General features: G+C 38.8%; 1 protein-coding gene across 9 annotated transcripts in view; it reads right to left on the bottom strand.

The window, feature by feature from the left end:
- SYTL5 (synaptotagmin like 5) overlaps positions 1 to 21385 on the bottom strand; it is a 139357-nt gene that overhangs the window by 100802 nt on the left and 17170 nt on the right. For 8 of the 9 annotated variants that reach the window (XR_007148996.1, XM_047844306.1, XM_047844313.1 and 5 more), the window contains one exon: positions 15091 to 15411. Coding sequence is in view for 8 of the 9 variants with exons in the window: in XM_047844306.1 (XP_047700262.1) it covers positions 15091 to 15209 (119 nt within the window). In the remaining variant the exon portion in view is untranslated. The remainder of the gene's footprint in view (positions 1 to 15090; positions 15412 to 21385) is intronic. The other variant, XM_047844309.1, reaches the window with a different exon arrangement.

Below are 21385 nucleotides of genomic sequence, written 5' to 3'. Positions count from 1 at the left end.
AGCCTGACGCGGGGCTCGAACTCACGAGCCACGAGATCCTCACCTGAGCTGAAGCTGGGCGCTAACCGACTGAGTCACCCTTAAGCTGCTATTATAATGTATTTCTGTCACCTATAGCCAGAACTATTGTCCAATAAAGACAATAGGGACTCAGTAAATATTAGGCGTTTTCAAAAACGTTGCCATCAGGTTCTGCTTCAGCTTCTGCTGCAATGCCTGCATGCTAAATCCTTCTCTAGAACGAGAGTTTGATATTCCTTTGAGACAGCAAAACCACCGTGGCTGATGAAAAGTATTGTTAAACCAAACGATGAGATAAAAATTACTAAAATAACATTTGCAGGCAGAATAATGTCCCAGCAGCCTGATGCCAATGGCTGCAGAGCTCCTAGCACCCCCATCTTTCATTCGCACCCAGAGGCAATGCCATCAACGCCGGGGCTATTTCATAATTGCCTAAGGAAAATCCAGGGGTGATCAGATCTCCTTTCTGTACTCTGAATATAAAAATACATTTTTCATTTTGATTGTATCTTCTGTGTGCAGAACCTATTACTGAAATCTAAACAGCACAACACTTGGCCACAAAAACGACAGGCACTCAGTTTTACATGCCATGTCATTAAGCTTTGGCAGTGTCCTATGAGAAAGACATTTTTATTCCCATTTTATAAATATGAAAGTGTAATTTCAGAGAGGAAACTTGCTGTGGGTCACAAGGTTATTAAGCAGTGCTATCAGGATTCAGGTCCAGAAATTTATATTTCACAATCTGCATTCTTCCCTCAGATTCTTCTGGCTAATTCTTATTCTATTAACATATTTTTGCTCAGAAAAGACACTGCATGTATTAAAAACTGCTATCTCTTCCCTAATTGTGCAAAGCCATGCTGCACACGCTCAAAGTTAAACCTCAGTGGGGCACCTGGGTGGCTTAGTCAGGTGAGCGTCTGACTTTTGATTTTAGTTCAGGTCATGATCCCAGGGTTGTGGGATCCAGCTCCGTGTTGGGTACCATGCTGAGTGTGGAGCCTGCTTAAGATTCTCTATCTCCCTCTTCCCCTCTCCCAAGCTTTTGTGCTCTCTCCAAAATAAATTTTTCAAAAAGTTAAGCCTCAGTAAACATGAACAGTTGTTTTTGCCTGACTTCTCCCACCAAATGGCATCTGCCCAAGTAACCCCTTATCACAAAGTCTCTTATGATAAACATTCCCCAATGGAGCTGTTCTTCAACAAACACGACTCTGGTCCTAATAAACTTTATAAAGCTGTTGATTAGTTTCACATCAGAGACTTTTTTTTAACTGTTTATTTTTGAGAGAGAGAACACAAGCAGGAGAGGGGCAGGGAGAGAGGGAGACAGAGCATGCAAAGCGGGCTCCACAGACAGCAGAGAGCCTGACATGGGGCTGGAACTCGCAAGTGTGAGACCATGACCGGAGCCGAAGTTGGATGCTTAACCAACTGAGCCACCCAGGTGCCCCTACATCAAAGACTATTAAAAAGAATCAAGACCATCTGAGAATTGGGAAAAAGTTTTGTCTACAGAGAAAGTTACTTCAGAAAAATAAAGAACAAGATTGAAAGAACACTTATCTAGACAAATCTTGTGAACTGTGCCAAGTTAATGTGTTTAGAAATTGTCTCAAGGATGGAGGGCATTGTGGAACCTTCATGTCTGCAGGTGACACCAAGCACTTACTGGCACTAAAACACTCAGCTCATAGGAATATACCGGGAGATTTCACAAAGCTATGTAAACAAACAATTGTTTATTGACTATCGTCTTAAAATCGTGGCAGAAACTGATCCCATATGTAATGAGAAAACCAAGTTCCATAATTAATATGAAATAAGGAAGTGTTTTGCTAATCTAAAATCCAAAGGATACATTTCGTGAGTTTCAAAAACAGCAGAAAATTCTGTTATCGATATGGTAAATTATTCAGAAAAAGAGGGGGTGGAGATAGAATCAGTGCAGCAAAAAAGAAAAAACATGGATAAAATACTAGGCTTTTAAAGATTATTGCTCTGACAATGTGAGGATTATCTTGATGGGAAGAAATTGGGCTTTCACACACCAGAAAAAGATAACTTAAAGACAACATGTTGCCCTTGAAAAATTCTTTAAAACCACTTGTGCTACTGAATACAGGTACATGCTGGTTTTAATTTTTATAAACCATAGAGCTGTTTATTCTAAAATGTCTATAACTTGAATTTGCGTAAACTATTTTAAATGCATCAAGGAAGGATTTACATGCCCAGCAGAGACAGTTGTAATTTTTTCCATTTTACCTCTTTAGGGTGGTGCTTATGGGAACTCATATTTTCATAGTTAAAGGTGATTAAAAAAAACCACATCCAGCACTTTTCCTAGTTATCAGCATCAGTAAATAGAACAAGGAATGTAAAGTCACTATGTCTTTGAAATTCATTGAGTATGAATAGCAATAGTGTTTTCTTTATGTGCTTTTTCTTATATGCTTCATTGAAAGTTATCACTGACAATTGCTTTCAGATTTGATGAAACCAAAGATATAATTCATGCCGAGTAATAAACAAATCTAATTCATAATTCTTAATTGCACCCATTGTTTCAGATTGTTGGTTGTTTCTCCAATATTCCTTCCACTCTTTTCTACCAATAAAAAACCCCAAATGTAGTTGTTCCCATGGCCACCCAGAACAAAGAATACATTTCCGTTACATATCCAAGCTCCTTGCAGCTAAGTACAGTCATGCAACTACATTCTGACCAACACGATGAAAGCAAGGCCATCTATGAACCTTCTCAGAAATATCCTAAGGCAAGGAAATCTTTTTTTCTGCCCTTTGCCCTTCTCCCTGTTGACAAGAATAAGGACAGTATGACAAGTACTGCAGCAGCCATCTTGGACCACGAAGTGTGACTAAGATGGTCTTCTTGACCATATTTTAGACGGTTTCTTCTGAGGCCACTCATTGACTAGATCTTGTCCTTGGGCCCTATTTTTAGCTTGCATTGACCAGATTTAGCAAGAATCCTGCTAAATCGGCATAGCAAGAATCTCCCTACCCTTGATATCTGATGTCACCCTGGCTTGCCTTCAGTAAGTTTTTCCATTCACTGACCCCCTCACTCTGCTCACTGGCTATAAATCCCCAGCTGCCTTTGCTGCATCTGAAGGTGGCCTGGATCTCTCTCCCCTATTGCCATGGTCCTTTTTAAAATTTATTTATTTAAATTCAAGTTAGTTAACATACAGTGTAGCATTGGTTCCAGGGGTAGAACCCAGTAATTCATCGCTTACATATAATACCCAGGGCTCATCCCAACAAGTGCCCTCCTTAATTCCCATCACCCATCTAGCCCAACCTCCCACCCATCTCCCCTCCAGCAACCCTGTTTGTTCTCTGCATTTAAGAGTCTCTTATGGTTTGCCTCCCTCTCTTTTATCTTATTTTGCCTTCCCTTCCCCTATGTTCATCTGTTGTTTCTTAAATTCCACATGAGTGAAATAGTATTTGTCTTTCCCTTACTTATTTTGCTTAGCATAATACACTCCAGTTCCATCCACATTGTTCGAAATGGCAGGATTTCATTCTTTTTCATTGCCAAGTAGTATTCCATTGTATATATATACCACATCTTCTTTATCCATTCATCAGTTGATGGATATTTAGGCTCTTTCCAAAATTTGGCTATTGCTGATAGTGCTGCTATAAACATTGGTGTGCCTGTACCCCCTTTGAATCAGAATCTTTGTATCATTGGATAAATACCTAGTAGTGCAACTTTTGGGTAGTAGGTAGTTCTAGTTTTAATTTTTTCAGGAACCTCCGTACTGGTTTCTAGAGTGGCTGCACCAGTTTGTATTCTCACCAACAGTGCAAAAATGTTCCCCTTTCTCCACATGCTGGCCAACATCTGTTGTTCCGTGAGTTGTTCATTTTAGCCATTCTGACAGGTGAAAAGTGGTATCTCAGTGTGGTTTTGGTTTGTATTTCCCTGATGATGAGTGAAGTTGAGCATCTTTTCATGTGTCTGTTGACCATCTGGATGTCTGCTTCAGTAAAGTGTCTGTTTGTGTCTTCTGCCCATTTCTTCACTTGATTATTTGTTTTTTTGGGTATTGAGTTTGTTAAGTTCTTTACAGATTTTGGATACTAATCCTTTATCTGATATGTCATTTGAAGATATTTTTTCCCATTCTGTCGGATTCCTTTTAGTTTCATTGTCTTCTTTGCTGTGCAGAAGATTTTTTATCTTGGATCAAGTCCAAATGGTTTTATTTTTGCTTTTGTTTCCCTTGCCTCCTGAGACACATCTAGTAAGAAGCTGCTGCAGCCAAGATCAAAGAGGTTGCTGCCTGTTTTCTCCTGTAGGATTTTGATAGTTTCCTGTCCCACATTTAGGTCTCTCATCCATTTTGATTTTATTTTTGTGTATGGTGTAAAAAAGTGGTCTAGGTTCATTCTTCTGCATGTCACTGTCCAATTTTCCCAGCACCATCTCAAGAGATGGTCTTTTTCCATTGGATATTCTTTCCTGCTTAGTCAAAGATTAGTTGGCCATATATTTTTGGGCCCATTTCGGGGTTCTCTATTCTGTTCCATTGATCTGTTTTGTGCCAGTACCAATACTGTCTTGATGACGGCAGCTTTGTAATACAGCTTGAAGTCTGGAATTGTGATGCCTCCAGCTTTGGTTTTCTTTTTCAACATTACAGTGTCTATACTACCCAAAGCCATCCACACATTCAATGCAATCCCTATCAAAATAACATAATCTTTTGTTTTTAATTTTTTGTGTGAAAGAGTTAAAACGTATTTCAGTAGTCCTGAATAAAAAGTCTTCCTTACCATTTTAATAAGTGTCAGAATAACTTTTTAAGTTTACTTTAACAGATGTTAGCCCATGTTGAAGATAGCAGAGCAACCAGTTAGAAGGACCCCGGGCCTCTGATGGGCATGGAGTCACCATTACCAGTCCTGGATTGTTTTCCTCATGACTTTACCAAGGCAAAATTAAAAAATAAAAAATAAATAAACCTCGCTTATTTAAGCTACTATTGTTCTGGTTTTATGACACTCAGAGTTAAACTTACCCTAATTTGTACACCTACAAATAGTATGGATACTATTACAGAACTAGGGGAGAATGCAAATCCTGGTTGTAAAATATAAATGCATATAGCATCTGTCAAAGTTGTAAATTATTTATATTTTACACAAAGAATGTATCAATTTGGCTCAAGTCACTGTGAAAGTGGAGACTGCACAATCCAATAAAATACAATTTTGCTTCTGTTAAATTAGAAACTAATTCATGTCCATATCCTCTGCCTTGCATATAAGTACTCAATGAATTTCTGTGCAATCTTGGAAATGTATCTCCCAAATATGACAAAAAGAATTCAAACAAATATATATTGTCTACAACACTAACACCTGATAGTAAATGGACAATGTGAATAAAAAATTCACAAGAGGAAATACAAATGGCTTGAAATCCTATAAATACCAATAAACACATAAGTGCAAATTAACATAGGACACTGTCATATTAGTAGAGATTTATAGCAACAATTTTGATGTAGGCAGTGGTACAATGTAATAGTTTAGTAAAGAGGAAACTGACATATTTTTAGAAAACAACTTTTCAATTTAAAAGAAATATAAATCAAAATATGAATTAGAATATAATAAAAAATTAAGACAGAAGACTTGCAAATAAGGATTTTCATGGAAATTGAACAAAATATTGCACATCCATGTTATGAAATCTTATCCAGACAATAAAAATGATGCTTCCAGAGAATTTTTAAGTGAGATGATAAATGTGCATTAAATAATATCAAGCGAAGATAGAGGATAAAAATTATATATATAATATGGTTCCAACTATATGAAAATTAAATGTATATGCAGCAAAGTGACAGGAAGGAAATTCAACAAGAGGAAACTATCTCTGGGAAGAGGAGAAGTAAGGTTTTAAAGTTCAAACTATATGTATTTTCTAATTTTTTTATAATGAATACATTACTTCTAAAATGAAAAATGTATCAGAAGATATTAAATATTTCTATCACTGGATTGAGGATTTATGATATAAAAAATATTGTACACACTTATGCCCTTTACAGATCCTGGTGAGTTTAAACACTTGAAAAATCCCTTACTGTATAAAAGTCTCATTAATTTTAAACATTTGCATTGAATGTTTACCAGTGACAATTTCTCTGCAATGAAATAATGATTAGAAAAATTAGTAAATGCATGTCAGCCTAATATTATTATAGACTTAAATAAATTAAGCCCTAATTTCTATTAAGATATAAACATTTACATAAACTATTGACATAAAATGGTCATATGCCTGAAATCTAAAATCTAAAATATTAGAAGTTGGGGCACCTGGGTGGCTCAGTCAGTTAAGCGTCCGACTTCGGCTCAGGTCATGATCTCGCGGTCCGTGAGTTCGAGCCCCACGTCGGGCTCTGTGCTGACCGCTCAGAGCCTGGAGCCTGTTTCAGATTCTTTGTCTCCCTCTCTCTCTGACCCTTCCCCGTTCATGCTCTGTCTCTATGTCAAAAATAAATAAACGTTAAAAAAAATTGAAAAAAAAAGAAGTGACATTTTTGTTAGTGAAGTTTTCACTTGTATTATTTCCTTAGAAATAAAATGCCTATTTTTTCAGGAATTCAGTTGGCATTTATTTAATTAGATTTTCCCTAATGAACTGACCTACCTTTGGGCAACATGGGCTTTAGAGATCTTTGTTTCTTCAACCTCCAATAAAAAGGAATGGTAGTTTCCTGGATGTGAGTGCAAATTAACCCATGCTGCATGGGGGGCATGTCCTTTACACCAGTTCTGGCTAGAGCAGTACATTAGACGGGAAAAGGGGTACAAAAAGAGGAATTTGGAGAGGAGTCAAAGATGAGAGAGATACACACAGAAAGAGAGATATACATATATAGTATATACACACATTCTACATATGTGACAGTTTTACTTATTACTATGGTGACCACATTATTTCAAACAAAAAAAAATATGGTCTGGCAAATATATTTATTTATTTGGAGAATCCAACGTTGGAAATGTCCCCAAATACCAGGTATTTGTGGCCCTTTCCCATGGTGAGCCCTACAAGGAAGAATTACTTGGAGGAGAATGCAGAATAAAAACTGAAGTTAGTTTCCCTAAATATGTGTATATATCAAAATTCTTAAGTTCTTTGGTAGGAAAATCTCCAAGGTTTTAAATGTGCTTAAAAGGTGCCCTCCTCAATACCCATCACCCACCCTCCCCTCCCTCCCACCCACCATCAACCCCTCAGTTTGTTCTCAGTTTTTAAGAGTCTCTTATGCTTTGTCTCTCTTCCACTCTAACCTCTTTTTTTTTTCCTTCCCCTCCCCCATGGGTTTCTCTTAAGTTTCTTAGGATGAGCACTGGGTGTAGTATGGAAACCAATTTGACAATAAACTTCAAATATTGAAAAAAAATAAAAAATAAAAAAATGAAAAAAAAGAAAAAAAATATGTGTACTTAATTGAAAAAAAACCAAACCTTGTTAATCAGAACAAACTCACTCCAAGCCTGAATAAAACATCTGTAGAAACTAAAAAATAAAAAATAATAATAATAAATAAATAAATGCACTTAAAGCAAAGCTGGATTTTCTTTTTTCATTTCTCTGTGACTCACAAAGAGTTTGGGTTTTATTAGGGAGCCAGTATGTTCAGGCAGGGAGTTTCTGTTAATCCATTAAGAAGCTTCATGGCAATTCTATTAGGATTGAAACAAAACGTTTACCAAACTAAAAGTCCACTCCTATAGTTCTCTTGGTGTTTTATGGAGACAGCGAGTCTTCAGGCTTTTCAGAAGGTCAAACTAATTTTGTTCCTAGTGGTAGTGATAAGATTTGGAAAAACGAACAGCCCCAGAGATCAAATATTTGTAGAGGATTAAGAGGATATTACCACTTGGCACTTACTGGTCTCCCTAACTTCCGGGCTGAATGTGTAACTCTTGAAATCAATTCAAATCCATTTGAACTGAATATTCAACTTATCTTCAGGATTACAAATAGCCAATTTGAATACACTTTCCCCTTCTGTTTCTCCCTTCTCTTCCCTTCCCCACCCTGCTCTAAAATGATGGAACCAACTGCACAAAGACAAAGCCATAACATGAATGGCAATTTCCAGGCTGGGATCTGTGGTCTCTTGATGACACTAGACTCTGGCTTGCTCAGTGGCCCATGTCAGCTGAGCCAACTGTTTGGAACAAAGCATAATACACTTTCCCTTTGGTTTCAGTCAGCATAAGGACTAGAACAGCATGAGGAACTCTTGTCAGTTTTCACTGTGTAAAAGCGATGCTTCTACAAAGGTCATAGTAACTTGAGATAATGTTACACAGCTCATAGGTCAGAGCTGTCCATAAATACCAGGCTAAAGAAATGTTTTCTGTTTTGCTCCATTTCTCTAAGAGTAAGGCGATGGGTGGACTCTCAATAGGATCTGAAGAGGTGCCTTTATTGCATAAACAACACAACACAGAGAAAAGGGAAGCAATATGGAATGTGAGCGCCTCGTCTCTGATGTTTACCAGCTTGGCCAATTGTTTAACAAGTTTCAGTTGCCACAGCTGTAGCCCATCATAACAGTAACTACCCCACAGATGACATGGGGATTAAGTGGGGATACATTTTTGAATTGAGTAGTACATTCTCCTGAGGCAGGTCTTGAATAGTGTACCATTCCTTTTTTGTCCTGGTCCTCAGAAGGGTCAGATACATCCCCTAAAAGTTAAAAGTGACTTAAGAGTGGCCTGTGAGCTCTGGGGCCAGACGGTGGGGCTACAAACCACAGTTCTGCCACTTACTAACTGGGCGACCTTGGACAAGTTACTTAACTTTGCATTTCAGTTTCCCCATCTGTAAATAGGATACTTATAGCTCTGACCTCATTGGGAAAATGAATTTGTAATCTGTCCCTCACAATTCTGCAGAACCTTCGGCTAGTTCTTGGTATTTTCTCTACCTCCAAATTCATTGTACTGTTCTCCTAGAGAAGCAATGAAACATTTAAGCTGTTCCAGCACATAAGCCACTACAGATTGAGTGAGGCATAAAAATCTCCTGGAGATGGCAGGACTCTGTGAAATCATCTAGCCTCCCAGATAGAAGCCCATGCTCTATCTCTGATAGCTGATGGATTCTAGTCTAACACCATTTTCTCTCTTACACTATAAATGTCCTGCTGCTCACTGAGATGGCTTACCAAGGATTTTAGGTATATACAGCTATTCTTGAGGCGAGAACCTACCAAGGCAATGTTTTCAACACTAAACGTCAGCAAATTATAGCCCTTGGGCCAAATCCAGCCCACCACGTGTTTTTGTAAGTAAAGTTTTATTGGAACATAGCTATACCCGTCTGTTTACATGTTGTCTATCGCTGCTTTCATACTACAAAAGCAGGCTAACGTAATCGTAATACAGAACATATACCCTGTAGAGCCTAAAGTATTTACTATCTGGCCCTTTTCAGAAAAAAAAAAAAAATGCTGACCTCTGGTCTACGCCATGTATAGTCTGATCCATGATTGCAAACTTCTTTACGTTTATGGACCCAACAAACATTAATATTGTGTCTCTGCTCACCTTTATTATTCCGATAATACATATATAGCATTTGGCCTATAGAAGGTTTTCAACAAATGTTGATTACTTCTGACTCTTAGAGATTACAGGATGCTGTGGGTTGCATGTAACAGAAAGCCAGATTCAAACTGCTGTAAATAACATGGAAATCTATTATATTGCTTAAAGAAGAAGCCCAAAGGTGTGGCAGGTTCAAGTATATCAGGATATTAACGACAATTTTCTGTCATTCGTTTGGTTCAGCTTCATCACTGTGCTGGCTTTCATTCTCAAGAGCAACAATGACAACAGGGCTCATTGAATATGTCGAGTGGGAAAGAGAACCTTCTATAAATATGGGCTATATGTTTGAGTGGGTCATCTTTGGTCTCATGTCTACCTCAAGACCAATGAGAGTTGCTAGAGGAATATTAGTCAAGGGATGAATATTTTTTTTCTTAAAAAATCCACTGCTGGAGCTGAGCAAAATCAAGATTTGGATAGGGAAGAAGAAAAGAACAAAAGGGGGATGTAAGGCAACCAACAGAGTTCATGACTGAGACAAGCCCAAGAATAGGTGCCAAAGAGAACATTAAGTCCAGATATGTTTTCATGTATTGTGGCCAAATGGAAATGAAATCTTCTTAGTAAAGATAAAGCCCAAATGAACTGCTGAAATGAAGAGTCACTTACAAATTGAAGATTTCTTATATAGGCCAATACCACAACCTATACATGTAGCAGTTTGTTTTTACACAGAGAAGATCAAGCAGAGTAAGATTTTTGTCAATGAGATTTTTTTAGAGTAGATACCATGAACCATCTCATCTTTTATGTTAGAGTGAGTTCTTCCAAAATTAGAAAAACCTAAGGTACAAAATGTCAGCAAAGGTCTTTATTGTGTGCTTCCAAACTATATTTTTTTCCATTTGCATTCACTGTTGATAACTCAATTTTATTAGCATCACTTCCGCCCTCTGTCTTCACTGCATTAAAGCCATCACTAAAACCACGTGATTTATTCTTCAGAGAGAACATTTAAAATATTCTTATTCTGTGGTAGTTGAAACCTGGTTCTAGATATCTCCTACCATTTCTTCCTGCTTGGTCTGAAGGAAAATTAATACATTTGAGCCCCTTGGGTGAACCTAAAATGCTCTGTTAGTAGGTAGACCCCTCTTCGCAGCCTATAATTCATGACTGGAGATAATTATCAGGCTTGCCATGTGCCTTCTGGGTTCAGAGCACCTTCAGGAGAACCAAATCCCATTTTAATTAATGCTACACTTGAGTGGCTATGTGTACCATAGAGCAAAGTTGAGCATCAGTCCTAATGCATTGATTCAACACAATGTTTACATTCTTCCATTTTTCTATTTTAAGAATAACCTACTTAAACAAGTAAACACAGAAACAATAAATCCACTGCTTTCAAAAGTCCAATTTACTAACTTTCCATATCAGTTACTTCTCTGTAACCGTCATAATTCTTAAAAATTTTCTTTGGCTTCCATTTCCTTCTGAAACCGATTAGCAGAATCTGAAGGCAATTTTGCGGTTCATAGTAAACAGCTAAAATGCAGTTGATATATATTTGCCAATGCCAAATCTTTTTCACATGTCAAGGGCAAGCTCAAGTGTTACCTCTTCTGTGAAACGAGTCCTTCAATTTCTATCTTATCCATAATTAATTATGCTTCCCTCTAGATGCCAACAAAATATCAACTTACACCTCTGTGGCATGGTGAAAACAATTATTGCAACAGCTAGTACAAATGTTTACTGTTGTAACGAAATTGATTACACCATAAATTCCTTATGTTGATGATTTTAGAGGATAACAAGGAAAAAGAACAAAGTTCCCTGTTCCATCTGGCAAATCTCCTGGTTGGGTTCTCCAAAAGCTAATCTGAGAAGTAGATTTGTGTGCAAGTGATTTACAGAGTCCTCTTGGGAGGAACCTGTAAGGGAATAGGGAAGGCAGGAGAGATAAGCAGAGAGGGGCCAACTAAGGTTGTGGTCTTTGGGTGACAGCAGTATGATTCCACAGGAAGCTGTGAGGCAGAAATTGCACTGCAAAGCCATTGGCTTGGGGATGCCCAGTAGGGACATAAACTCAAGGTTACCTGGCACTGGTGGCTCTCTAGTCCTAGGAGAAACTCTGGCCGCTCAAAGTAGGCCTCTAAAGGAGGTAATAGAGACCATCCTTAGCAGTAAAGCATGTGGAAACTGGAAGATAAGAGCATGGATCCAACAAGAGACCCTAATGGATCTCAGTGGAGCACTGACAGTGTTCACTACAACACACACCGACAACAGGGCTAATGATTAATGCCAGCAATTAGTAAGTACTTACTGTATGCCAGCATTCTTCTAAACTCTTGATGATATCAGCTTATTTAATCCATACAACAACCTCATGAGGTACCTAATGTTATTATCATCTCTGTTTAGCCAAATGAGCGATTTATTCATGGAACACACCTATCCAAAGTGACACAAAGATTTCATGGCTTAACGAAGATTTCAATCAATAAATGTGGATATGTGATTCAACAACACACACTCTAAATACCATGCCACTCACTTCAGTGTAGCTTCTCAATACACAAAGCTGTTAAGAGTGGCAGAGCCAGGGGCACCTGAGTGGTTCAGTTGGTTGAGCGTCGGACTCTTGATTTCGGCTTAGGTAATGATCCCAGGGTTGTGGGATCGAGCCCTGTGTCAGGCTCCACACTGAGCATGGAGCCTGCTTGGGATTCTCTCTCTCTCTCTCTCTCTCTCTCTCTCTCTGTCTCTTTCCCCCCTCTGCCCCTCTCCCCCACTCCCACTTTGTCTCTCATTAAAAAAAAAAAAAAAGAGTAGCAGAGCCTGAGTCATCTGGCTTGAGCTCATACCTTGGTAGCTCAGGACAAAATGAGACAACGTATCTAATACAGTTAGTGCAGAAAATAACTCAACAAAATATTAGCCACTGCTGCTATTAAAGAAGGGAACAAGATATAGTAGCTTTAAAAATATCTATTTTCTATAAAAGTATCTCTTAGATCTATTAAAGCCTTTCTTCTGCTTTCCAGAAACAAGTTTGAAGGGCCAGGAAATCAACAACTTTATTCTCAATAGCTCTGTTGTATGTTACACATTTGCCTACATTTCTTTATAAAGAGTAAGGAAAAAAGGCAAGGGAAGAAAAAAATAAGGAAAACAGAGTAAAACAGATTATTAGGAAAAGATATTGTGAATGACAGAAGCAAATATTCTGAACAAATCCCTATTCATTGTACTTCAGTGTTTGTGAGGATCTGGTTATTAAGTTGGGTTTTCCTGGGGTGCCTGGGCAGCTCAGTGGGTTAAGTGTCCAACTTTTGATTTTGGCTCAGGTCGTGATCTCACAGTTCGTGAGTTTGAGCCCTGTGTCAGGCTCTGTGCTTCAGCACAGAGCCTGCTTGAGACTCTCTCTCTGCCCCTCCTCTGCTTGCCCACTCACTGTCTGTCTGTCTCTTTCTCAAAATAAATAAATAAAACTTAAAAAAACAAAGAAAAAAATATTTTGTGTTTTCCTGAATAGAGTTATTTTTAATTCCCCACAGCATGTTATCAGTTACTAGCTAGTACCTCACCTCGCATAAACAATTTAACTTTTTGCAGAATAGAAAATTTAGTCAGTTTTCGTGACTGGAATACAAATGCCAGAAACATAATTTCTGATTTCTTTAAAAATCATTAACTGCACTAACCTGAATTCTAGGCATAGAAAAATTGCAATAATTTTCATGAAAGCCTTTATTTCTTTAAGATTGGTTGAATCCTATTAGTGATGAAAATAAAAATTCTGGGCTCTTAACTATGAAGTAAGCATCAATCAAGAATATTTCGATGTATTTCCAATTCTAGGATCCTGGTTCCTTTAGGCACATTGAATACTTTTGCAATATATAAAGATAATCTTATGACAAGTTTTCTCCTGAGTAAAAAAAAGAGAATAAACTTAAGTTTTTGTGGTCTTTCCAGATTTTTTCTTGTGGTTGACATCTAGTTTCACGGCATTGTGGTCAGAATAACTGTAGTCTGGAGAGACACATAAAACACAAAATCTATATGTTGCACAGTAGGTGGTCATTGAGAAGGGAACTGTGTTTATTTCTGCTCGTCTCATCAGGGTGAGATGTAATATCTAAATATGTTTCACAAGCAGCACAGTACAGGCTGCAACCAATCCCAATGTATGTGACGACCAATCAGAACAAGGCTGTGACCACTGAGAACAGAAGATGCAACCAATCAGAATGGATGCTAGCTGAAACATAGGGAAGGTCATGCTTGGGGATCCAGCTAAATATCAACCTTGCCTACAATTGATGTGAAACTCAACTGTGCCCATATTTCTCCATGTTACTCATACAGAGATGTATTATTTTTTAAATTTTATTTGAGAGGGAGAAAGAGAGCATGTGAGCAGGGGAGAGGGGCAGAGGGACAGAGAAAGAAAATCTTAAGCTGTGTCCATGCTCACGGTGGGCAGAGCCTGATGGGGGGCTCGATCCCACAACCCTAGGATCATGACCTAAGTCAAAATCAAGAGTCAGACGCTCAACTGACAGAGCCATCTAGGCACCCCTAGAGACTTATTCTTAAAAATTCAGGCGACTTCTGGGGTAAAATGAGAATTTTTCACTCTCCAGATCCTCTTCTTCTTTTCTCAGCTATGGTGGGAACAAATTCCCAGAAAGACTGACCTGAGAAAGGCATTATAAATAAATAACTGTGAACTTAGGCACCAGGCACTGTACATGTATTATCTTCCTTAATCCTTGCAATGATGCTCTGAGGTGGGCACTTTTATTATCTTTCTTTTATGGATGAGGAAACCAAGGCACAGAAAAATTGAGTAACTTGCTCAAGGTCACACAACTAATACATCCAGGAGCTGGAATTCAAACCTTGCCAGTCCTTCCACTTAACTACTACTTATGATGGTATTAGTGAATGGGCATTCTCATCAACACTGTATTATCCCTGGGGCGCCTAGGTGGCTCAGTCGGTTAAGCATCTGACTTCAGCTCAGGTCATGGTCCCATGGTTCGTGAGTTCAAGCCCAGCATCAGGCTCTGTGCTGACAGCTCAGAGCCTGGAGCCTGCTTCAGATTCTGTGTCTTCCCCTCTCGCTGCCCTCCCCACTGCCGCTCGTGCTCTGTGTTTCTCTCTCTCTCAAAAAATAAATAAACATGAATATTTTTTGAACAAAGCACTATATTATTTGCTCAATTCCATCCTTCAATCCAGCTAAGTGATAAAACATCAAAGATGTTTTCTAATATGTGGGTTACTGCTGGGAACCCACGAAGGCACTGACCAACACTTGTCTCCAGTAGGGTCGCAGTTGCCCAATTTCTAATCTAGCTTGCTTCCAACAGACAGCAGTCGGGAAGGGCAGAAAAGAGAAAAGAATATTACCTTATTCTCTTGTCCTCGACTTTTTTCAAATATTCATCTCTCTTTAGGACTCCCAGGATCATTTCCTTCTCATGATCTAACAAAAATGACAGATTGATAAACTCCGAGTTCTTAGACATGGTATTTCAGAAACTGCTCTGAGTAGCAGTGGGTGAATCTTCCAGGTGAAGTGATATCTGCAATTCTTGAGGCGCCCCTGATCAACCCGGAGTCACTCGGCTGTTTGATGGCAGAGTGGGCTACACAGAAAAGAGACGCCACTGGGATTACATTCCAAGAAGGTCAATCCTTCAGAATGCTACAAAGCAGGAATCAGATGACCTGGGGTAGAATACAGAACACAAAGGGAAGAAAGAGAAAGCAAAGGAGAGAAAAATTATTTAGAATTAATTAGGCCATGTTCCCATAGCGCATAGTGTCTAAGTTTTGAAACAGTGATCTACTTTACTCAAAAAAAAAAAAATCAACATGCAACCATTAAATGATTACTATGTGTTTTATTACCATGAAATATAATTTATACTTCCTTGATTCCAGGTTCTTTGTGCAAATTCAGTTTCTTCCATTATCATTAATTTCCTTTGCCAGCCAGTGCTGTTACCACCCTTGTGGCTGACCCATGGGTGAACGGGGTCACGATTGGGGGACACTAAGTGCACAGACTGGACTGTCCATTAAGTGGTTCCCTCCTATTCCGTCCCTTCTTCCCCCAACTAGGACCACTGTGCAAAGAGCACTGCTGTCAAGACAAATATAAATCGGTGCTACGTGTATCAACTGGAATGTTTCTCACAAACATAGCACTGAATGGGAAAAAATCAAGTTACAGAAGAATTCATGCAGAATGATGCCATATGTGTGAAGGAAACAATTTGTTACAACATTATATCTAATTTAGGAATATATACATTTGTAGTATAAATACAAGGGATTTCATGGGGAATTCAGAGATCCAATCAAAGAGAACACAGGAACTTCAACCATACTGGATAATGTTTTATTCTCAAGATGAGTGTTTATATCTCATGATGTACAAATTTGTGAATTATTCCAGGTGTGTATTACATACTGTGAAACAGATGTTACAAAACTACCCCATGTCAACATAAGAAGCACGCCAGGCTGCGTTCCTCACCCTAATTCTTGAGCACATTCTTTCATTGGCTTGGTACCTGGATTCTCTCTGTACACCCCTTACGAATGAGGACTCTCAGAGTGATCTATCTGGTTTTGTGATGTGGCCTCATCCCATGACCTTGTCCCTCAGCTTCCTTTCCAGGTCTATGGACTACAGTCTACGTGCAAGTTACGCTTGGCTTGCTTGGTTATAGCCAGTTTCCAAGCATAATTAGATACCTACTCAAAGGCTGCTTTGGGGCCTCCCAGTTGCCCTAAGTTTAGGCTGACATCAAAATCTCAGGTGATATGAAAGGACAGGATCTTGTCCAGAGCCTAACTTTTCAAAGTCCCTAGGTGTCTGTTTTATACAGTATACAGCAAACCATAACTTTGCTGAAATGACTCAGAACAGAACCTCTTCCTATAGGTCAAGAGCTAGCCCCCTCTGAGAAAACTGCCCTGGTCAGCACAGACTTTCCAGATTGACTCCAGGCCTTTTCTTCCATCTCCAAAGTCCTAGAGGCAGCAGGGATCAGAGACCCCAAGGCTGACAAGAACAGAAAGCCACAAGGTTAGAGCAAAAAGGGCTCTTCAGAAAGGTTAATGGTTTGGTTTTTGCATCACCGTCCACTGTGGTCTCCTCAGATAAAGAGCGGAACTGGTTTTTCCACCCCTTGTGTGGTTCATCTGGTTTCACACTGAAATGGAAAAACCACTTGGTAACTCAATGAATGAATATGCTATAATTATAGCCTGGTTCACTTAGGACATATTTGTATTTGAAATGTCAGATTTAGAAAGTCATGTGTGAATGTTCCATAGAATTGTATTTAGAGATTATCCAAGGGGTTGGGAGCCACAAAAATGTTTGATCTAAAGCTTATGGTTATCCTTGCCTCGGGTTGGAAATGCAGACCTGCCCTCTAAAGGTCCATGGTTCTACCCAGTGAAGAGAATAAGAAGAGGGAGGGCAGTGACACCATGGCGGAGCATCTGAAGGTGACAGAGAAGATGGGAAATCAGACAAGGATATAAAAGAAATAAAATTTCCCTGTAAGATTTTAATTAACAAAATTAGCCCTAATTGGATTTTTTCTCATTTGTACCAGGACTGACAGAGCTGATTTATGAATGAGTGGCCAAAGAGATAGATAAGAAGTAGCCAAAACTTTACTAAGAAAATCAGTGTGTGTCCTCCAGGCGGCAGGACTGGACTGTGCATTTAATAGGATGGAATCTAACTGGTGACAGTCCTGGAGAAATGTGGTGCAGAGGAGAAAGTGAGCCTGGGCATAGACAAAGGAGATCTAAGGAGCTAGAGGCCGATGATGCCCATCCACGTTCTGAGCACAGGAGAATCACTCGGGCCTCAAAATGAAAATAACCCATTTACTCCCTGCAGCACATGCTCCATGTTGCAGGATGGGGCGTCAGTGTGGCAAATCTCATGACATTAATCACTCAACTATAGAAAACTGATGGTTACCAGAGGAAGAGGTGGGTGGGGTCATGGGTTAAATAGAGGATGAGGATCAAGGAGTGCGCTTGTGGTGATGAGCATAGGGTGATGTATTGAAGTGTTGAGTCACTACATTGTGCACCTGAAACTAATATCACACTGTATGTTAACTAGAATTTCAATAAACACAAACACACACACACACACACACAACCACTCAAATCATACAACCAAAGGGAAATATCCTCTTGCTTGAATTTCACTTCCTCCTGGACACTTCTGATTGTGGACTAGCTTCCCATAGAGCTCTCCTTTTTAAGGAGTGGATGTCCTGGTCCTGCCAATGGAACCCTCTGTGTTTAGTCTGAACCTATGTCTAATCTGTTCTCTGTACACCAACCAAAAAAAAAAATGTACGAGCCTTTGGAGGACCAGCAGTTGGCATGGGATGAATTCACCTAAATTTGTACAATTTCTTGATGCCTCTTTTTAGCTAGTTCATAGACCCTTCTGGAGAATCTTGTACCCTCTACAACCTTTACTTAGGTAAGAAAAAAGAAGTAAAAATAACCCTAAGAGCATTTTATCTAGAGTCGATCCTCTTTCTTTTCGTTAAATGTGCTGCGAAAACACTAGTCAGATTTGGAAAAGGAATCCGTTTTTATTTTATTCTTCAATACTTTCACTTCAACATATCTCTCTACGTCAACAGTTTAGATGTAGATTTTCCCCTCTTTGGCCAGCAGCCTTGACAAACTGCACAACTATTCAAAAAGATGGCAGAATTGTTCCTAAGTCGTTCTCCTGCCTTTCAGCATAGACAGATTGGGACAGATCATTAACTGCTGAGCACCACAAAAGACACAATAAAAAATTCTCACAGCGTCACCAAGATACGTACGTATTTTTTTAAAAAGCATATTTTTTGAGTAACACACTTAAAAATCATGCAGGTTGATATTTTTGTCAAAGGAAAGACCTAAACATATCTTATCAAGGAGTACTTGAAATGCAGCTTTAGAAGTGAACTACTTCTGGCAGTGCCCTTAGGATGAAATTAATAAAAATAAAACCAATTTCCTGTTTTTCTGTCACTGTGTGACAACACAACGGTTAGGGAGATTTCTGGCAGACTTAGAAATGCTCAGGATACAGGCGAAACAGCATTTGCAAAATTCACTTGGGAGTGTCTTTCAAATAGACAAGCAGGCAAGAATCCACATGACTGTCAAATGGTGAGAATGGCCATAGAGATAAACACGCCGTGGGGAGCGAAATAAATAGTTCTGTCACTATGATAGGCTCAAAGGCAGATAGTGTGAAATTATAAGCATTATTTTCAGTACAGCAGCTTATTCTTACATAGACAACTGTGTGCAACATTCAATGGGAATATAATTGAATTTTTTTTAATTTCACAATGTATTGATTCTCTGAACATTATTAGGGAGGCCAATTAAAAATATTACCAGCTTTACAGTGATGCTCCAAGAGTGGCATCCTCAGAATGTTACACAGTAATAGCTAACACTTATAGAACTCAACTAATCCTTATAACTCCCCTGCAAAATAAATCCTAATACCCCCATTTTATAGATGAGAAAGCTGAGGCCTAGAGAAGTTAATTAACATGCTCAGGTAGTAATTCAGAGCACTGTGGTTTCAGGGACCCTGCTTCTAATGTGACATGGGACTGTCTCTCAATGCCTCCATGGAAGCAATAGCATCCCATAAGATGTCATGAGATATTCTATGGAATTTTTTTAAAAGTTCTTCAGTCCAACAAAAATTTTTCCATAGTGAGTTAAATCAAATTATTTTTCTTCTACAGAACTTCTCAGAGTCTTTAATATTCTAATGTTAATTGTGAACTTTCACAGAACCCTCAGTTTGGAAAAAAGATATCTGACATTAACTGGTTCTTATCTCAGCATCATGTATTTTGGTATTTCTAAAGCAAAGACTTTTTATCCTACTTCTTTTAGAAGACTATTTCTATCCTGAGAGAAATCAGCAAGGAGAAAATCTAAATAAATTCAAAAGAGAAAGATTTTAAAGAAAAATGAGAAGATAGACTTAAATCTTATTTGATAGTTCCTCTACATGCTTTTTAACTACCAAGACCTATATAAAATTCTATACTGTCCCCCCCAAAAGTTTCAGAGAATAGATCATATATAAACTTAAAGTAAGTGTACAAAGGAAGCCACTGCAAATAAAGTGAAAACAAGTGATGGTTCCATATAATGCAGGAAAAGGATTCATATCTAGAAAATATAAAGAGATAAATACAAGGGGCACCTGGGTGGCTCAGGCGGTTAAGCGTCTGACTTCAGCTCAGGTCATGATCTCCCAGTTTGTGACTTCGAGCCCCGCGTCGGGCTCTGTGCTGACAGCTCAGAACCTGGAGCCTGCTTTGGATTCTGTCTCCCTCTCTCTCTGTCCCACCCCCACTTGTGCTCTGTCTCTCTCTCTCTCTCTCAAAAATAAAGATTAAAAAAAATTTAAAGAGATAAATACAAGAAAATGAACCAATAAAATAAGGTGCAAATAAAAATAGGCAACTCACAGTATTGGCAATTCAGAAACGAATCAGAGAAACATGAAAAGAGGCTCAGTTAGCTCACTAGTTATATAAATGCAAATTATAACAAGGAGAAAACATTTTAGCTTTCCCATTAGGTTATAAAAATGTAAAATACAAAAATGTGTATCATCCAATTGTTTAATGAGAGTGTGTGGAAATGGGCAGGCTTAGGCCCCACCGATGGAAGGAGAAATCCGTTCAATCCCTAGCTGAGAGAGAAATCTCTGTGGCTCTCTTCCATATCTACCACGTCTTGTGAGGAGAGGCACTAGCTGCCCTTGTGTTCTGGGGAGTCCTTCCAAGGATGTTTGTTTGGTGACCAGCCAGGAAAGACACAGTGTCTGTCTCTGGAGCCGAGGACAGATTTGCTTACGATCTGTTCAACAAAGCAAAAGTCTCTCTCCAGGGCAGAGGGCAGATTTGCTGGAAGCTCACTGTAAAAAATTTGGGTTCCCCAAGTTCAGGGTTCCTCAGCTGTTACACAAGTCCACTGCATGCACTATTTTCACCTGGGCACTCGAGGACAAGGGCAACCGATGCCAACACGAAGCTCATGAGACTTTCTGTGCTCTGAGTAATCAAGTCCACGGCATCTGACCCCGGAGTGGGAGGTCTTTAATCACCATCCATAAAACTATGACAGTCCTACTTGGTAGCTTGAAAGGAGGGTAAAATCTCAGAGGCTTTACATCTCTTGTCACCCTTCTTAGAGGATGAGTTAAATCTTTCAAAATTGGTCAAAGGGTAGAAAGTTTCAGTTATTCTAGATGAGTAATCCCCAGAGATCCACTGTAGAGCATAATGCCTCCAGTTAACAACATTGTGTTATACACTGAAAAAAATTGCTAAGTGCCTTACTCTTCATTCATATATATATATATATATATACACACACACACACATATATATATATACACACACACATATATATATATATATATATATATATATATATATATATATACATACACACACATAGGATGGGAGAACACTTTTGGAAGTGATGGATATGTGTATGGCACTGATTGTGGTGATAACTGCATGGGTGTATGCTCATCTCCAAACTCATTAAATTGTGTACATGAACTATGTACAGCTTTTTGTATGTCATTCATACCTCAATGAAGTTT

The sequence above is a fragment of the Prionailurus viverrinus genome, chromosome X (genome assembly GCF_022837055.1).
Source record: "Prionailurus viverrinus isolate Anna chromosome X, UM_Priviv_1.0, whole genome shotgun sequence".
Classification (NCBI taxonomy): domain Eukaryota; kingdom Metazoa; phylum Chordata; class Mammalia; order Carnivora; family Felidae; genus Prionailurus; species Prionailurus viverrinus.
This window is presented reverse-complemented; position numbering and strand designations above follow the sequence as displayed.